This window comes from Hydra vulgaris, chromosome 10, assembly GCF_038396675.1.
Source record: "Hydra vulgaris chromosome 10, alternate assembly HydraT2T_AEP".
In the NCBI taxonomy this organism is placed as follows: domain Eukaryota; kingdom Metazoa; phylum Cnidaria; class Hydrozoa; order Anthoathecata; family Hydridae; genus Hydra; species Hydra vulgaris.
In genome coordinates this window covers 50,770,001-50,787,940 of record NC_088929.1, presented here as the reverse complement: position 1 = coordinate 50,787,940, position 17,940 = coordinate 50,770,001, and the positions used below count along the sequence as shown (strand labels likewise).

General features: G+C 26.5%; 2 protein-coding genes across 10 annotated transcripts; both read right to left on the bottom strand.

Annotated features, from left to right (window-relative positions):
- Positions 1–4,574, bottom strand: LOC136086035 (uncharacterized). 3 transcript variants are annotated; one of them, XM_065808266.1, is made up of 6 exons: positions 1,732–4,574; positions 1,184–1,281; positions 949–1,079; positions 458–523; positions 244–334; positions 1–156 (listed from the first exon to the last, which is right to left on the bottom strand). In XM_065808266.1, exon 1 carries the CDS (start codon positions 4,231–4,233, stop codon positions 2,986–2,988), a length of 1,248 nt encoding a protein of 415 aa, XP_065664338.1. In that variant the 5' UTR covers positions 4,234–4,574; the 3' UTR covers positions 1–156; positions 244–334; positions 458–523; positions 949–1,079; positions 1,184–1,281; positions 1,732–2,985. The 3 variants fall into 3 exon arrangements, with proteins under 3 accessions (XP_065664338.1, XP_065664337.1, XP_065664336.1); XM_065808265.1 differs by lacking the exon at positions 244–334; XM_065808264.1 differs by lacking the exons at positions 1–156; positions 244–334; positions 458–523 and adding an exon at positions 744–840.
- Positions 4,575–11,153: 6,579 nt separating this feature from the next.
- Positions 11,154–14,797, bottom strand: LOC136086034 (uncharacterized). 7 transcript variants are annotated; one of them, XR_010641334.1, is made up of 5 exons: positions 14,672–14,785; positions 13,232–13,291; positions 11,992–12,111; positions 11,835–11,922; positions 11,154–11,343 (listed from the first exon to the last, which is right to left on the bottom strand). XR_010641334.1 is itself a non-coding variant. In XM_065808261.1 (5 exons), exons 1-4 carry the CDS (start codon positions 14,610–14,612, stop codon positions 11,854–11,856), a joined length of 444 nt encoding a protein of 147 aa, XP_065664333.1. In that variant the 5' UTR covers positions 14,613–14,797; the 3' UTR covers positions 11,154–11,343; positions 11,835–11,853. The 7 variants fall into 7 exon arrangements, 3 of the variants coding, with proteins under 3 accessions (XP_065664333.1, XP_065664334.1, XP_065664335.1); XM_065808261.1 differs by having other exon boundaries at positions 14,418–14,797; XM_065808262.1 differs by having other exon boundaries at positions 11,154–11,340; positions 14,418–14,797.
- Between the last annotated feature and the right edge of the window lie 3,143 nt (positions 14,798–17,940).

Sequence of the window (17,940 nt, the reverse complement as noted above, 5' to 3'; positions counted from 1 at the left end):
TACCCACTATCATATGATACAGGGTGTATGTTTTAAAATTTATCTTCAATGAACCACCCGAGACATTAAAACAGGCCCCAGCGTCCTCGCTCATCAACAACTTTCCAAAAGCAAAAGCCAATTTATATTACCTCCACAACGACTAAGAGAACTTATCTATTATTAAAAAAATAAAAATTACTTAAGGGTCAGAACACATATTATGTTTATTCTATATGAATGAAATTATCTTCATTTCAATACATGGATTTTTAAAATTGACTCTTGAATCACTTTTCTCTTTTATCTATTTTTGCCATCTCAACGCAACTCAACGCAAATCTTTTTTGAAAATCTTTTAAAAAAAATGTAGTAAAATAAACAATATTATTATTATTTATGTAAAATATTTTGTAAAAAATTAACCATGAAAAAATACCTAAATGGGAAAAATAAATAAAACTTTTATTTAATTTACCCTGGCAAGACAAATGTCTTTCTTTGCTATCCTCTTTATCCAAAACACAATTTTTAGAGCCATTTTCTACCTAGGTATAGATAAATTATACATACAAAAATTAAATAAAATTTTTAAACATTATATAGTGATTTTTATTTAAACTTGTCAACAAACATGTATTTATAAAATATTTGTCAACAAAATTATATTCTATAACATATAGTTCTGATTTCTATTAATTTTTTTACTGCACACGCACACAGATTTTAATTAGAACAAAAGCAACATTAGGACTTTTTTTTACCAATATATTTGAAGACAACATCATTTTCCCTTGAGATAGATTAGTTTCTTTCGAGAAGTCATTGTTATTTTCAGCAACTGAAAAGCTTGCTATTTCACTGTGTAAATGGGGAGTTAATATTGATTTAAAAACATCTATAATTCAGTAAAAAAATAAGCATTTTATTTTAACAAACCATTATTTTACTTTTACAAAAATAGTTAACCTGCTATATTTGGAATCACGTTAGATGTTCTTTAGCTATTTGAACTATCAAAATAGTATCTTCCATATAGTTCTTCATCACCAATCACAATATCTTAATCACTTTCACAAAATGTCATTGCTGTCTTTCTCCTTTAATATAAACTTTACTTTATAAACAAAAAAAGTGCATGATTTGTGTAATTCTTTATTGCAAAATTTTTTATTTGTTAAAAACTAATTTTAGTAAAATTTACTTTTGCTTTGTCCCTTTTTTCTCTTCGATGTCAGTTTCAATATTTGAAGTATCTGCTGCTTTCTCTAAGTGTGACTGAGCTTCTTCATAAACACAAATCTATGTACATAAAATCATTTATCAATATCTAATGAAGATGTAATTGAAATTTTTGCGGCAAAAGCAGGCCCTATGAGAATGGAGTGCAATTGGTGCACCGCATAAAAATTAATGAATTTTAATGAAAAAACCATGAAAATTAATGAATTTTTTAATTTTTAAAAAACACTAAAAGTTGAAAAAAAAAACATAGTTAAAAAAACTTTTTTTAATCGTTGGAAATCTTCTTTAAACATTCTAAAGACATTCAGAACATATAATTTAAACAAATGCCCGTTGGAATATTGGATTTAAAATAAGTGATATTAAATGAGACTATAGTCATATTGTAAAGCAGGCCTAAAATAAATTTGCACCAGCACATGATTATCCTCTTCAGTGCCCTGGTCAAAACATAAAGTTCAATATCTAATTCAATTATTTTACATTTTTTTATAGTAATATGCAAACCTGTAGTGTATAAAATCCTAGCAGGGTATATCTTCCAATCAGAGGTTGATGCCTGCAAGGTTGTGACAGCTTTACGAATCGCAGCGGAACTTTTAAATGGCAGCCAGAAGCATTTCCCATCATTTTTCATCCAACTTTTAGCAATCACTTCCACTTCTTTAATTTTTCCATTTAAAGTTCAACAATGGCAAATGAAATTTCAATATTCTGGTGCAATTTAATTCTAAACAATCTTATATAAGTTACAAAATAAAATTAAAAATACATTAGAGATTAAAAACAATGAACTTTGTAAAACGCTTTTTAGATTTATTAATGTAAAACACTAGTGTAAATATTTTATTATTTCTATAAACATACCAGGTATTTGTTTCACACAAAAAATTTATAAATTAAAATGCATTAAACTCACTTTAAATTTGTTCAATGAACTACATATTTGACAAATTTACAACAAACTTTACAAAATGACACATGCACAGACATTCTTTAAAAATTGATGGTCTGCAAGTATAATCAAAGTTTGTGTTTTTAATTCAAGAAATCAGTGATCATAAGCAATATCACAATGTCTAAGCACAAAAAAAGCATAACCACCTTTTTAAACAGGTATCATCAAGCCTTTCTTCAAAAGTTCTTTTTTTTTCGGAAAAATTGTTTTTAGGTTGGCTTATGAATTTACATAACAAACGTCTAAATAAGATGTTTCAAAACAATCAGGAAAAAACTTTCGAACTGAATGAGGATTTAGAGCCTTGCATTTTACAAGATCTACCAAAACCTCTTCTACTAAAATAAACCCTTTGTCTTGAATAAAATAAACTCTGTCTCATAGATTTGATGTGATCTTTTTATTTACCACTTGGGCAGAAATTTCTTTACCATTCCTTTCTCTAAGAAAAATATCCAACTTTTTTCTCTCATCTAATTGATTCACTATTTGGGCAACAGTCTGATGTGATTTTTGCACCATTTTTTTAATTCAACCCAAAAAGTTTTCAAAAGGAAAAGCTGATAGATGATCAAGACTCTCCCCAAAGTTAACACAATCATCAGCTAAATGAATCATGCTATGAACATTGTATGTTACCAAGATCTCCCCATACAAAATTTGTACTTCTCTGACAAACTATATAAGCAGCTGTTTAGCAAATGCCACTAACAATTCATTTTTGGCCATTTTATTAGAAAGCAGTATGTGCATAGCAATTGAAAGAGAAATAAATAAGTCATAGTTTTATTTATTTTTCCTTTTTAAAACAACAGGTCCAGCATAAAGCAGAATAATCGGAACTCTGTTGCTTTCCACTTCTCAAGTTCATTTAAAGAGCGTGGTCTATGTTGAAAATTGGATGGTGTATAACTTCGTAAATTTATGAGTTCATTTGAAATACTGTCTTTAACAGATTGACTTATTCTAATACATCGGGGACCTTTACACCAGTTTATTAGAAGTTTTTTAACTACCCTAAGACATATAAGGTGCATATAGTCTAATGGGGATTCAGTTACCATTGGGAAATTTAACTGAACAAGTGGAGAAAGACTCTCAAGCTGGTGACCTTCTTTATAAAAATTATTTTTAAAAGCCATGTCAGTACAAAGTAAAGTAGTCGTTTCCAATAATCTTACGCCATGTTTTTGTGTGCCAACTGCCATACATCTTTCACAGCTATGATAGCCACTATGCCCTATAATGCATTTAACAAATGCTCTTGCAGACGCATCACAAACAAAAGCTTTAATAGTCACCAGCAGCTGTTTATACCCATTAGTTTGCAATTTTATGATTTCAAGAATAAAATCTTCAAAGCACTCATCCAAATTGTTTGGTTTTCCCTGACCATGCCAAATTGCAACAGCATAGGATCCTTTTCTGTTAATTGTAACTAGTATAGGCCAAATGGAAGTCTTTTTACTATTGCACATAGGTGCACCATCAATACTTACAATTAGATCAAGCTTTTCCTTATTTCCAACTGTTGATATGTAATAATCAATTGCACTTTCAACTCCAAGATATATATAATCGCCTCCACTGACATATAAAACATTAACTTTTTGAAGAGATTTTTGTAATGTCTGCCAGCATTTTGGTATAGATGGAGTAAATTTATTTAAGTGAAATAAAAGTGCATTTAAAGCATCATCTTTTATACAGTATTTTAATAACCACTCATATAAAAAATCTTTTGTTGAAGTTAGAGTATCAATACTACTGTATAAACTATTTTTAAATGCAATGTCGTCAACATCACAATAATTAGATTCAACTTTACTTAAACAAAATTTATTTTCTGGCGAAGTGATTGAAAACATCAATATATCACTGTGCACATCTTCAGAAACTTCAAAAATCTTTTGAATGTCTAAATCTAGATGAACGCAATTTCCTCTACCAACAATGTTGCACTCTTCAAGAACATATTTTATTCTTTTTTCAGTATTTCGTTTTTCTTTCATAAATTCTCTCATATATAGGCTTCTGTCATATTTAGGCATTATTATCTTTATTTTATTACATCACAAAAGAAAAAAAAATAAAGGCATTATTATTCTTATACAGAAAAAATCAATTTAAATTGCATTTTGTACTATATGATTTAAGTTTGCAGTCAGAATTTATCAGGCAAATACTTGCATCCATTAATAATTTGCTATGATAATAGTAATGTTATTATAATAAGCATTAATAAGCCAAATTGCTGCTAAGTTGTGACTTTTTCATGTTAAATTGTTAAAATATTTATATTAAGATGTTCTATTATCCTCAAATAGTTAAAAAACTACCCTAATTTCATTAGGATAATCTTTATTCAAGAACTGAAAAAATAATTACTTAATAAAATGTATGTTTTTCAATAAGTTTATACTCATTTTATACCGTATAATACAATTAAAATTTGAACAAACGTTTTATAACCACCAAAAATAACAAAAAAAATCCCAGCAGAAAATGCTCAGCAAATTACTGTTAGTAAACGGCTCAATAAATTTGTTTTTTGTCAACAGTAAATCAACGAACGCTCAGTGTTTGTAAATAAACGTTGATTTGCTGTTGATAACATTGCTGTTGCTACAACATCCATTTATGGTTGATCGCCGTTGATCGCTAATATCAACGCAAAATCAACGTTGATCAACATCAAATCAACGCTTCATTTTTTAGAGGGTATGATACTTTTTACTTAACAAATACTCTTTTCTCTTTTACTCTCTATCTCTTTTTGAATCTCACTAATTGTGTTAAGGCGATATATATGTGCACTAATAATCTTATTTTCTTCATCAGGTGAACTTGGAAGATTTGGATATATTTTATTGAAAGTTTGATCATTTTCAGCATTTGGTATATCTGAATAAATATTATTACACAGCTTTTTGCAATTAAACTCCATTTTAATAAGTAAAAATGATTTTTTTAAAAATTATTTAAAAAAAAATATTTACAATGAATTCACAAAACATAAACTATCCCCTTTTTTAATCAATATATCAGAATCAGAATTGTTAACAACATTTACTACAATATCATCAACAGACTCTGATATTACAGAGTTTTGTGAACTTAACATTTTTAATTTTAGTTCTTCTTTTAATTAAACTAACGCAATACCTTTATTAACTACTACACCAAACTTTAAAAAAATATATTGATGTGATTTTATTGTAATGTCGTGTTGTGCAAATATTTCATATTTTTTCTCAGTTATTAAAACTGAAGGATACTCCAAATCTTTGAATATCATTGAGTGTACTTTAGAATAAAAAAGTGGTTTTGGAAGTTCATTTTCATATGCTTTTCCTAGAATATGTACTGGCATTTCTTTTTATAAAGATTATAAAAAAAATTTTAAGAAACCGTAAAAGTATATTCAAAAATGGAATATTAGCAAATGGTGAATTTGGCCCTAATAATAAACTTGATCCTGTTGATGTATATCCATTCAACTACTTAAGTACAATCCATCACCTATAGAACCACCTTTACTCCATGGTCTTAAATATAAACCATTTCCTACAGCAGTTATTTTAACTCCTTTTCCATTCTTTTTCATGTAGACAACACCCCTTCGAGCAATTTTATCTACCATAGCTGATCCAGCTGCAAAACCTACTCATGTTTATAAACCTGTTGTAAGAGCTGGAGCAACGCTTGATAATAAAAATCTTCCAGCTGTACCAAGGAAAGGTAATAGTGCCCCAAGAAATTCACCCTCTATTTTAGAATTGGGAATGAGTTGCGCTTTACTTAAATTAGTTATTACACCAGTACCATTTTCATATGCTTTCGTAATTTTATTCAATTGCTTTTTTGTTACAACTAATACATGATCACCATTAAGAACTGAATGAGCTAATTCAATACTAGCTCCATAATCATCTTCACCAATTGCTTTTTTAATTTGTTTCAATTGCCCCACTGAAATATTCACTTTAATATTAGTATATTTACTCATTTTTATATGTAAGTAAAATAATTTTCGTAATTTAAAAAATATATATTTTACGACTTATCTACTTCTCTTATATAAAATCTAATAGTTACTTCTTCTCCTCGTAAATCCCAAAGATTTCCATTTTGATCAAGAAATCTATTTTCCATGCTTGCTATTTTTTTTAGTATTAATGGTGAATAAGTTACGTAATTCGGCTTTTCAATAATTTTAAATCCAGGACCTACATCAGGGAAAAATTAATATATAACGTTACTAGTTCCTCCATTTAGATACGATGATGCTATTATATTACTTGTTACTAGTATACTATTAACCCTTAATATGTTTACTATATTAGTTACCCTTAATTATTTACTATATTAGTTAACCCTTAATTATTTACTATATTACTATATTACTATATTGGAGCCTGCTGAATATTTTCCACTGTCAAAACCAAAAACAGCTCTAATTGAATTTGAAATTGTAAAATCAACTTTATAACCAGCCGCAATAGTTAAAGATGCTCTTAATGTATTCCTATTTGCTACAATTATAATATTTGCAACTCCTGAACTTGCATCACCGTTTACTATCATAATCGATTGGATATGGTTATTTATATCAGGAATTTCATAAGATCCAACTAAAATAATTATATCCTTCCAAGTTGATCCATTATTTGCGCTATATCTAAAATTTTTGTTTGAAGAATTAATATTAGGAAAACTGTAAGATGTTTCTATACTAACTAGAGTCATTTCATATTCTCTGTCTTCTCTAAGTTGAATAATAGGTTTATAAATAGTTCTTAATATACTGCTATTTCCGCTCACTAACAAACATGTCATTTTTGTTTTTATATGGAACATAAAATTTTTTTAAAAAAGTTCAGATGGAATGTAGAAATTATCTAATCCACTTCTACATTTTCCAAAATCTCTTTTAGAAGATAAATCTATCACAACAAATCCATGAGGTTCTGACCAAGCTTTCTTGCACAATCTTTTAAACTCATCTATTGACATATCACTAGAAACGCGACCATTATAATGTGATTTAAACTCTTTGGATTTTGTTCAAATAAGCAAATAAAATTAGAATTTTCTCTAATAGTTCTCCTAGGTAACTCAAAATAATTTTGTGCAAGATAGAAACAATCTACAGTACTATGTCTTCCTCTTGTATAATATTTTTCACACTTGTTTTCATTTGTTAACTGCAGATTATCAAATATCATCAAATTATTCTTGTTTATATCAAGATCCTAAGGATTTGGTACATCTTCTGCTGTTTCAAAAAACTTACACTCTATATCTGTTTACTCATTTAAATTTTTTGAAACTTCTTCAATTACAAAATCTGGATTTGCATTTGATTTTTTTATTATAGCTTAAATAGATTACGAATAACTTCTTTTGGTAATTTTTTTTCAAAAGATTGCTTTAATAATTTGTATTCTAGTTGAAAAAGAGACTTTCCAAAAACTTGTAAATTATTATAATCTTACCAACCAGGTCTTAAAAGTAGATTTAATAATAAAGTAGTTTTTCCACAACTTGACTTTCCAACAATAATTCCTCTTATACTTTTTGGTAACATTTTACTATTATCTCTTTTCATTTTCATTCAATGAATAATATTCATTGTCCATTTTTATATACAAGATTTTTTTTTTATATAAAAATTTCTATATATATATAAATGTACTGCGTTAAATGTAGAAACAAAACAAATACACTAAACTTGCAAAATGTTGTGACTAAAAACAATAGAAATATGCAACGCGGAACTTGCACTATTTGTGGAAAATTAAAAACTCAATTTGTATCATCAAAAAAAGGAGGAGATTTTGTGAGTTCGTTTAATTCAGCAACACGTAAAATAAAACTACCATGGTCAAAGTTTCCAGGTGAAATGCATTTATCTGGAATGAACTTTACAGGTCCTGGTACTAATTTAGATAAACAATTAACTTCTACTGACGCATATAAAGAATGGAGTAAACCTATAGATAGAGTTGATAATGCAGCTTACCATCACGATCTTGCTTATAAATACTTCGATGATACCGCAAAAAGAAGTTTAGCTGATAAAATTATGATCGAAGAAATGGATTCTATAAAAAATTCAACAATACGTGAAAGAATTGAACGAGGTATTATAAAACCTATTATATCATCTAAAGCAAAGTTTGGATCAGGTCTTTCAGACCCATATGAATTGGGTGTTGAAACTACTCAAAAAAACTACAAACGATCAGTAAAAAAGAAAAGGGTAAAGACCTAAATCTTATGGATCCGAAATGGACGGACAAACTTGCAAACGAAATTCATAGACCAGTTTTAAAGCATTTCAGAAAAAGAAAAGTGATTGTAAATGGAATCGATAAAATATGTGCTGCTGATTTAGTTGACATGAAATCTTTTTCTAAATTCAATGACGGTATAAAATACTTATTAATGGTAATAGATGTTTTTTCTTAGTATGGATGGATTGTTCCATTGAAAAGTAAAACTGGAGTTGATGTTGCTAATGCTTTAAATAAAATTTTCCAAGAGAGAAAGTGTCAAAAAATATGGGTAGATAAAGGCTTAGAATTTTATAATAAGCATGTTAAAGCTCTAGGTGTTGAGTTATACTCAACTGAAAATGAAGAAAAAAGTTGTGTAGTTGAACGTTGGAATAGAACAATGAAAGATAAAATGTTTAAATACTTTTCAGCTAATTCTAAAAGAAAATATATCAACGTTTTAGATGAAATGGTAAACAAATACAACAACACAAAGTATTCCTCAATTAAAATGTCACCAGTTGAAGCTAGCGAAAAAAAGAATGAAAATATTGTTTGGTTCAATCTAAATGGAAATGTACAATCAGAATCTGTAAACCCAAAGATTTCCATTGGTGATAGAGTTAGGATAACTAAAAAGAAAGGAAAGTTTGAGAAAGGATACACACCGAGATGGACTGAAGAAGTTTTTACAGTGTCACAAGTTCAGTTCACAGATCCACCAACGAATAAAATAACTGACGATAATAATGTAGAAATATAAGGTACTTTTTATGAACAAGAAATGCAAAAAACTGATCAAAATATATTTAGGATTGAAAAAATTATTTGTAAACTTAAAAACAAATCATTAGTAAAGTGGTATTGATATCCTGAGTCGTTTAACTCATGGGTTGATAATAAAGAATTGATAAGTTTGATTTAATAGGAGTAATTTACTATTACATTAACGCTTAAGTCATCAATGACCAATGACTTAGGCTAGATTTCACCTTATAATTATTATTTCTTTGTTGAAATAATAATTAAATTAATACCATGTCATTCTGGTTGAAGAGATCTCATAATATTCATGTTGAAAAATGGTAGAGATCATACTTTCTAGCTCACACAAAAAAAATCAAAAAAATGAGTCAGAATCAGTTTTTTATACTACTTTTATATTAATATATATTGAAAATTATTATTGTATATATTTATACATATCGTATACTAATATATATTGTATATTGTATATTAATTTTGAATATATTGTTTATATATTATTATATATTTTATATATTATTATTATATATTTTATATATTATTATTATATATTTAATATATTATTATTATATATTATTATATAAATTGCATATTAATATATATATATATATATATATATATATATATATATATATATATATATATATATATATATATATATATATATATATATATATATGTATATATATATATATATATATATATATATATACATATATACATACATATATATATATATATATGTATATAGATATATATATATAAATATATATATATATGTATATATATATATATGTATATATATATGTATATATGTATATATATATATGTATATATGTATATATATATGTATATATATATATATATAAATTAGGGTTGTAACTTTTTTTCAACCCCATGCTCCTTTACAATAGCTTGATGAATTTTTACCTAAAAAGCACGTTATGAACTATTATTTGCATATTCTTTGAAAAAAGTTCACCCGCCGTTGAAAAATCAACTTTGACTTAAATACTACTACGTATTACATAGTAGTACTTATGTCAAAATTGAACCAAAATCAAACCAAAATTATGACATAAGTACTACGATGTATTACATAATAGTACTTTTGTCAAAATCTTTCTTTCAAGTGCGTGGTCAACTTTTTTCAAAAGATATGCAAATAATAGTTTATTAAGTGCTTTTTAGGTAAAAGTTCGTCAAGCTACAGTACAAAAAGATGGGGTTGAAAAAAAGTCATTAACCTAATATACATACATACATATATATATGTATATATATATATATATATATATATATATATATATATATATATATATATATATATATATATATATATATATATGTATATGTATATGTATGTATATATATATATATATATATATACATACTTATATATATAAATACATATATATATATATATACCCAGCCAACTCGCCATGCTTGCTCCATGCATGGGCCACTATCGGCCGACAAGCATGGCCCAAGCCAAGTGTTGCTCACCGTTTAATGCATGGTCCATGCATGGTAGCCGTTTTTCGACCAGCGTTTAGCCGTTGCTTTACCAGTGCTCATTTTTGTGTTATTTTTAGTTCGTTTTATTTATTTTAATTACTTTAAACCGGCGTTTATACGTTGCTTTGCCATTGCTCATTTTTATGTTATTTTTGCTTTATTATTATTATTTTGTTACTTTTATTTAAAACTAATACTTAGCACATAAGAGAATTTAAATTAAGAGGAATTCCTCGTTTTTCCTTTGTTCTACGACATAATAAATTGCCGGAGGAAGTATATGAAAATAAGTCAATGTTTACTTAACTCAAAAAAGGTATGCACGAATACATATAATTGATGAGATATTTCGAAATATTATAAAATGGAATGTAGAAAACTCCACCGTTTTTGCAATACGCTTTATATTGATAAATATTTTATATTTCAATAAAAGTTAATTAAAATGCAATTCAAATTCACATAAAGGTTTAAGATTAGCAAAAGCTTGGCCACCATTTCTTCGGCCGCCATTTATTCGACCATATGGTGTTAAATATCGATACTCCTTGACTTCACATTTTACTGCAATCTTTCTCGCATGTCAAACTGCTACTGCTAAATTGAAAATAAAACAATTGAGTTGTTTGTAATATAAGACATTTACACTTAAAAAATTACATCTACACTTATTACTTATTATACTACGTTACTTAACAAATCATTCGCTGACAATTTTACATCGTTGTCAACTATCACTTCAAACAAGTTTTTATTTATTTTTACAGACATAAAAAATAAAATTCATATGTATATAAAAATAGATTGAAAAAAAGGATAAAAATCGATGACGATACACTTAAAGGCAAAAAAATGTAAAGAAAATACAATGTTTGTTTTACATAGGATTACAACCAAAAGCTGCTAAACAACTGAAAGTGAAAAAAATGTTAAATAAGCTTCAAAACTGTAATAAAATGTAAGAAATGTAATCTTTGCATTAAGTAAAAAAAGTTTAAAATAACACATAAAACAAACTACAATAAAAATAACAAATAAAATAAGTTAAATCAAATTCAAGACAAAAGCTACAAGTTTTGTAAAACTACCATCTTTCAAGACTTTGCGTTAACCAGCGTTTGATGCACCAATAAACATCTGCTTCATATCCACCTTTCTCATGCTTTCAAAGTGTGACTGTTAAATCGATAAAAAATGTATTTAAGAGTTATTTACTTGATTGTCACCAAAAATAATTGTACTTACTGTCGATGATGACTGGAACTTTGAACTTTCCAAATAAAGGTTTAGATTTATACATGTCATGCCACATTTATTTTTTGAGTTGATCATCAACATCATTATCATCAAAAACTTGACTGGTTGCTAAATAATAATTTGCGTCATTATGTAAATGAAAATAATTTCCAGTTGAATAAGTTGCAATAGCTAAATTGTTTATCGGGCTTTTTAATTCATTTAAATCATTTTATTAATAAATTCAATTAAAATAAAAGTTACATTACAAAAAGTCATGAAATAAATAATCATATTTAAAAAACCCGAACAACCTACACACATTTGGAGTACATATGTTTCTCAATATTTCTTGTGATAGCCAAAATTAAAAAAGATTGGTTACATAGATAATTAAAATGGCTAGGCATGTTCAACTATCTATTCAAATCTAAAAATTCTTACTTATAAAAGAAAAAATCAATGTTAACATCCACGATTTCATGGCAAATTTTAAACATTTGTATTGCACTTGAAGATAAAAATAAATTAGTCAGTACATTAAGTAAGCATTAACTATGAACTAACAATAATCAGAAAAAATTGTATTAAACTTTTCAAAATGACTAGGATATACTATATCTCTAAAGTATCTAATGATTATGTAGCTTTAATATAAAATCTAAATGCCAAAACAAAAAATTATTTAACAAAAAGGTTATTTCAATAAATATATATTTTAGGTATAGCTTAAAATATAAATACATACAAATAAAATATAAATATATACAAATAAAATATAAATAGTTACAAACACACTGGTCAAAAACTTCAACCGGTAGTTTCAAAGAAAAATATTTTAAAATGAAGAAAAACCTTTCACTTAAATCCCTGATTTAAGGTATTAACCAAAAAAATAAATTTCAAAACTCAAAATTTCAAAACAAATAAATCTAAACCTTAATCAGGCACTGAAAATATTACTATTGTATATATGTATTGTATGTATTATATGTATGTATGTATGTATGTATGTATGTATGTATGTATGTATGTATGTATGTATGTATGTATGTATGTATGTATGTATGTATGTATGTATGTATGTATGTATTTATGTATGTATGTATGTATGTATGTATGTATGTATGTATGTATGTATGTATGTATGTATGTATGTATGTATGTATGTATGTATTAATCAAAATTTTATCCATCATTAAGTCTGAAAAAAAATCATCATCATCATTATCATTATCAAAAATCTAACCTGTCCTTTTAATTGGTGTTGAAATTTGACCATTTTTAAAATATGAATTAGTGGCATTATCTAAATAAAAAGTATTTATTTTTTATAACATGCTAATATATATATATATATATATATATATATATATATATATATATATATATATATATATATATATATATATATATATATATATATATATATGTTTATATTATATATATATTTTAAAATTTAACGTCCATGTTTCCCCACTCGCATGGTTTGGACGATTTTCCATAAGAGCTTCTTCTTAATGAAAATTATATTATGAAAAGTTTGGAGCAAATATTTGCAACTAGATGCCCTTCCGCATATATGCATAGTATAAGTGTTTTTCCATACGTTGTTTTAAAAAGAACGCTAAATACCTACATCAGAATAAAAGTAATGTATGTATGTATGTATGTATGTATGTATGTATGTATGTATGTATGTATGTATGTATGTATGTATGTATGTATGTATAGTAAACTATAAAAATGAGCATTATACTATAAAAAAATCATACTTAAGTAATGAAAGAAAACCATAGTAAAATATAAAATATCAAAGAAAGTTCAAGACAATCATCAAGAGTTTTGAGTTTAAGTTTTTAATGCACGATGTGCACGGCCACCATTTCTATCAGGAGCTTGCATCAACAATCTTTTAATGCACTTCTTAGCATCTGCATTACTAGTACCTTTTTCACGCTTTTGAACTGCAACTGTTAAATTTAAAACAATATATATGTGATCCACTTAATTACTACAAATAAATAAATATTATTTTGCCTACTGTTAACTATGCCAGGAATTTTTTTTAACTTTCCAAATGCATGTTTATTTTTATATTTATCCCTCCAATTCATTTTTAGTGCTAGTTCATGACATACTAGTTGACTCATAATGTTATATGTTATTGATTTCAAATTACTCCCACCAATTACACCAAGCAGCCTTGACTAACATAAATTTATAATATTTATATGATTACAGATATGTGTATATATATATATATACATATATATATATATATATATATATATATATATATATATATATATATATATATATATATATATATATATATATATATATATATTTACCTATATAAAATTTTTATTAAATATTCTTGATGCAAAAAAACTTTGGAAATGGATTATGGTTATTAAACTTTCCTAGCTTACCAAACCAACTGAAGAACTCATTTCATCTAATATTATCAAATCATCCCAACTTTGAACAGGCAAAGTGACGGGTAAATCTGCAACTGATGATTCATTTGTACAGCTTTCTAACTGCATAAGAATGGTTTTTAACATCTTTTCATTGGATTTCTGCCAGTTTTCCATCACAACAAGCTTTTCCAAAATTTTATCCATTATTAAGTATGAAAAAAAATCATCATCATCATCATCATTATCATCATCAAAAATCTAACCTGTCCTATTAATTGGTGTTGAAATTTGACCATTTTTAAAATATGAATTAGTGGCATTATCTAAATAGAAAGAATTTATTTTTTATAACATGCTAATATATATATATATATATATATACATATATATATATATATATATATATATATATATATATATATATATATATATATATATATATATATATACATATATATATATATATATATATATATATATATATATATATATATATATATATATATATATATATATATATATATATATATATATATATATACATATAATTACAAAATATTCACAAAAACTACAAAATTATTAAACAAGTGTATTACAGTTAAACTTTAAAAACTGCAAACAATAAAACATTCATTACAACAAAATAGCCTTGTATGTATACAGGGTGTTAGCCAGTAACATATTTTATTCCACGTTTTTGCAATTTTGGAAATATTTATTTTTATTTAAAAAAAAAGTATCATTGAAATTTGTGAATTTTAATCCTATTGTGAATTCTGCTGTATGAGTGGTGCCATTGGGTTGGCTAACGAATGTGGGTGTGTATGTATGTATGTATGTATGTATGTATGTATGTATGTATGTACGTACGTACGTATGTATGTATGTATGTATGTATGTATGTATGTATGTATGTATGTATGTATGTATGTTTGTATGTATGTATGTATGTATGTATGTATGTATGTATGTATGTATGTACGTACGTACGTACGTACGTACGTATGTATGTATGTATGTATGTATGTATGTTTGTATGTATGTATGTATGTATGTATGTATGTATGTATGTATGTATATATATATATACATACATACATTCATACATGGATAAATACATATATACATACTAATACATATATTAATGCAGCATTAAGTCAGACATTTTTGAGGGGAAGCCTGTTACCTCAGTACATACATTGACTGACCGTTAGGGAGAACATGCAAGGAGTATTACATACATCGACTGAGGGTTAAGTTTGGGCAGGCAGTCTTATTTGATTGTTTTCTTCTTCGGTTTCATCAATTAAACAATTACCGGTCATGAATTAAGGCGCACAAAAAACAACTACAAAACGCACATATATTGACTTAATGCTGCATTTATATATATATATATATATATATATATATATATTTTTATTTATCTATATATATATATATATATATATATATATATATATATATATATATATATATATATATATATATATATTTATATTATAATTTATTTGGTAATATTAAAGCAAGTAAAAAAGGTAAATCAAGTAAATTGCCTATTTTTATTACTGTAATACAAAGAAAATTTAATAGAATTGAAAGGGTTGTTTTAAAACAACAGGTCTATCAAGATGTAGTGAAATGTGTAAAATTGGATAAACAACATAAGATTATTTTTTATATGGCAGCCGAACAAACTTCAATAATATTTCTGATACATCTGCTTTGTATAGGTTAGAGGAAAGATTAGAAGCTCTAAAAATATTAAGATCAGATGATGACATTGGATATTTAAAAAAATCCTGAATTGTTCTATATTTTTTATGTAGTTACTTTGCCATCATGTTCCTCAACAATATTACACACTTTTGCAATATCTGAAGAAATTTTAACACAAGCATCTCTATCTTTTGTTGCAACAGTAAGTCCATCTTTAATAATGATTGAAAACTGTTTTTTTGTTTTTAAATCTGGCAAAAGAGTCCCATTTTGGTGCTGTTTTTTTTAATTGGAAATTTTTGAAAGACTGAAAAGTGACACGAGTTTCAGACTCATACCAACGATTTACAACTTGCTGAAGGACTTGTTTTGGTTTTCTTACCATACCGCGTAAAGATTTTAAATAATTTTCAAAAACAAATGCTGAAACATTGTCAAGACAACCAAACCTCTCTGCATCATATGATAGATGACTTAAACTATGTACATTATGAACAACATTTTTCTTACCATATAATGATGTGTAGTGATCAACAATAGCATTTAACAAATTTGAAGCTTGTAATAAATTGTTTTTAAACAAAGAAGGACTCAAAAGAGTGATCATTCCACATTGTAAAAGAAGAAAATATTTGTCGTATTCTTCTGGTACTATATCAACAATAGCAACAGCGCCAACATATAACAGAAATAGCCTAAACTCTGTTGCCTTAAATCTATCTAAAAAAAAAAAAGATCTTGTTTTTCTAGCAAACTCTTTTGGTATATAATTGTACGTACTTTCTTATTGAGCCGTTATAAGAGATATCGAAACTGATCCAACGGTTGTTCGTCGATCACCAAACCCATCTTTGCACATCTTCATGAGTCTTCTGACAACACCTAAACAAACTAAATGCATATAGTCAGCAGGGAAATCGTTAACCATATCTATTTTTAATTCTAAAAGGGGAGAACTTCCTGTGTGATGTTCAATATTTGCCTTTTTTCTAAATAAGTAATAACTCCTTAATTGATTATCACTGCCAGAAAAAGTCATTTTATTAAAATGTTCTTCTTCGATATTACACATAAAACATGAATAATAACCACTGTGGCCTTTGGTGCACTTGATAAATGCTTTAGCTGGCGTATCACATATAGCTGCATGTATTTTAATTACAATCTTACTCTCTTCAATTATAAGCCCTTCTTCAAACATTTGACACTCTTTAACAAGCTTATCTAAAAAATTATTCACGTTAAGTTTTCCTTTTTTACAATTGGCAAGTCCAATAAGAAATGGTGATGTTTCAACCTCATGAAAAAATCCTAAAACTGGTCAAAACGCATTTGAACTTGATTTAAATAATTGAAGTCCATCAAAATTTAGCTGTAACAATAAAAAATTATTTGTCAATCCAGCTTTAATTAATTCAACTACATGATCTTTAATGTAAAAATGGTAATACAAATTATCATTTCCAATACTGTCTATAAAATAAGGAACTTTTTTACCAAGTAGACCAATAATGCTTAAGGGTAAATCAGGATGAAATAATTTAAGTCGACTTATTAAATTAGAAGTCGCAGCATCAGTTATGTTAAATTGAGTATGCCACTCACAGAGACTTGAAATAATACCTGGTATAGCTGACTCATTTTTAAAAAACATTTCTTCGTCATCTAGGTAAGAACCACAATAGCTGCTTTCTTCATCAGATTGCAAAATTGAATTTAATTCAGTTTCGAAAAAATGTTCTACTTTTGTATTTTTATCATCAAGTACACTTGTAAAGAAATTGCTGTACAGTGAACTAACATTTCGCAAACT

What these genes read in the sequence shown, in the direction of transcription:
- LOC136086035 (XM_065808266.1), bottom strand. Translation starts at nt 4,233, where the DNA reads ATGCCTAAATATGACAGAAGCCTATATATGAGAGAATTTATGAAAGAA.
- LOC136086034 (XM_065808261.1), bottom strand. Translation starts at nt 14,612, where the DNA reads ATGGATAAAATTTTGGAAAAGCTTGTTGTGATGGAAAACTGGCAGAAA. An exon ending in TGAGTTCTTCAGTTGGTTTG is followed by an intron (nt 13,292 to 14,417) that starts GTAAGCTAGGAA and finishes CTTTTTATTTAG; the next exon opens with ATAATGCCACTAATTCATAT. An exon ending in AGTTCCAGTCATCATCGACA is followed by an intron (nt 11,923 to 11,991) that starts GTAAGTACAATT and finishes TCGATTTAACAG; the next exon opens with TCACACTTTGAAAGCATGAG.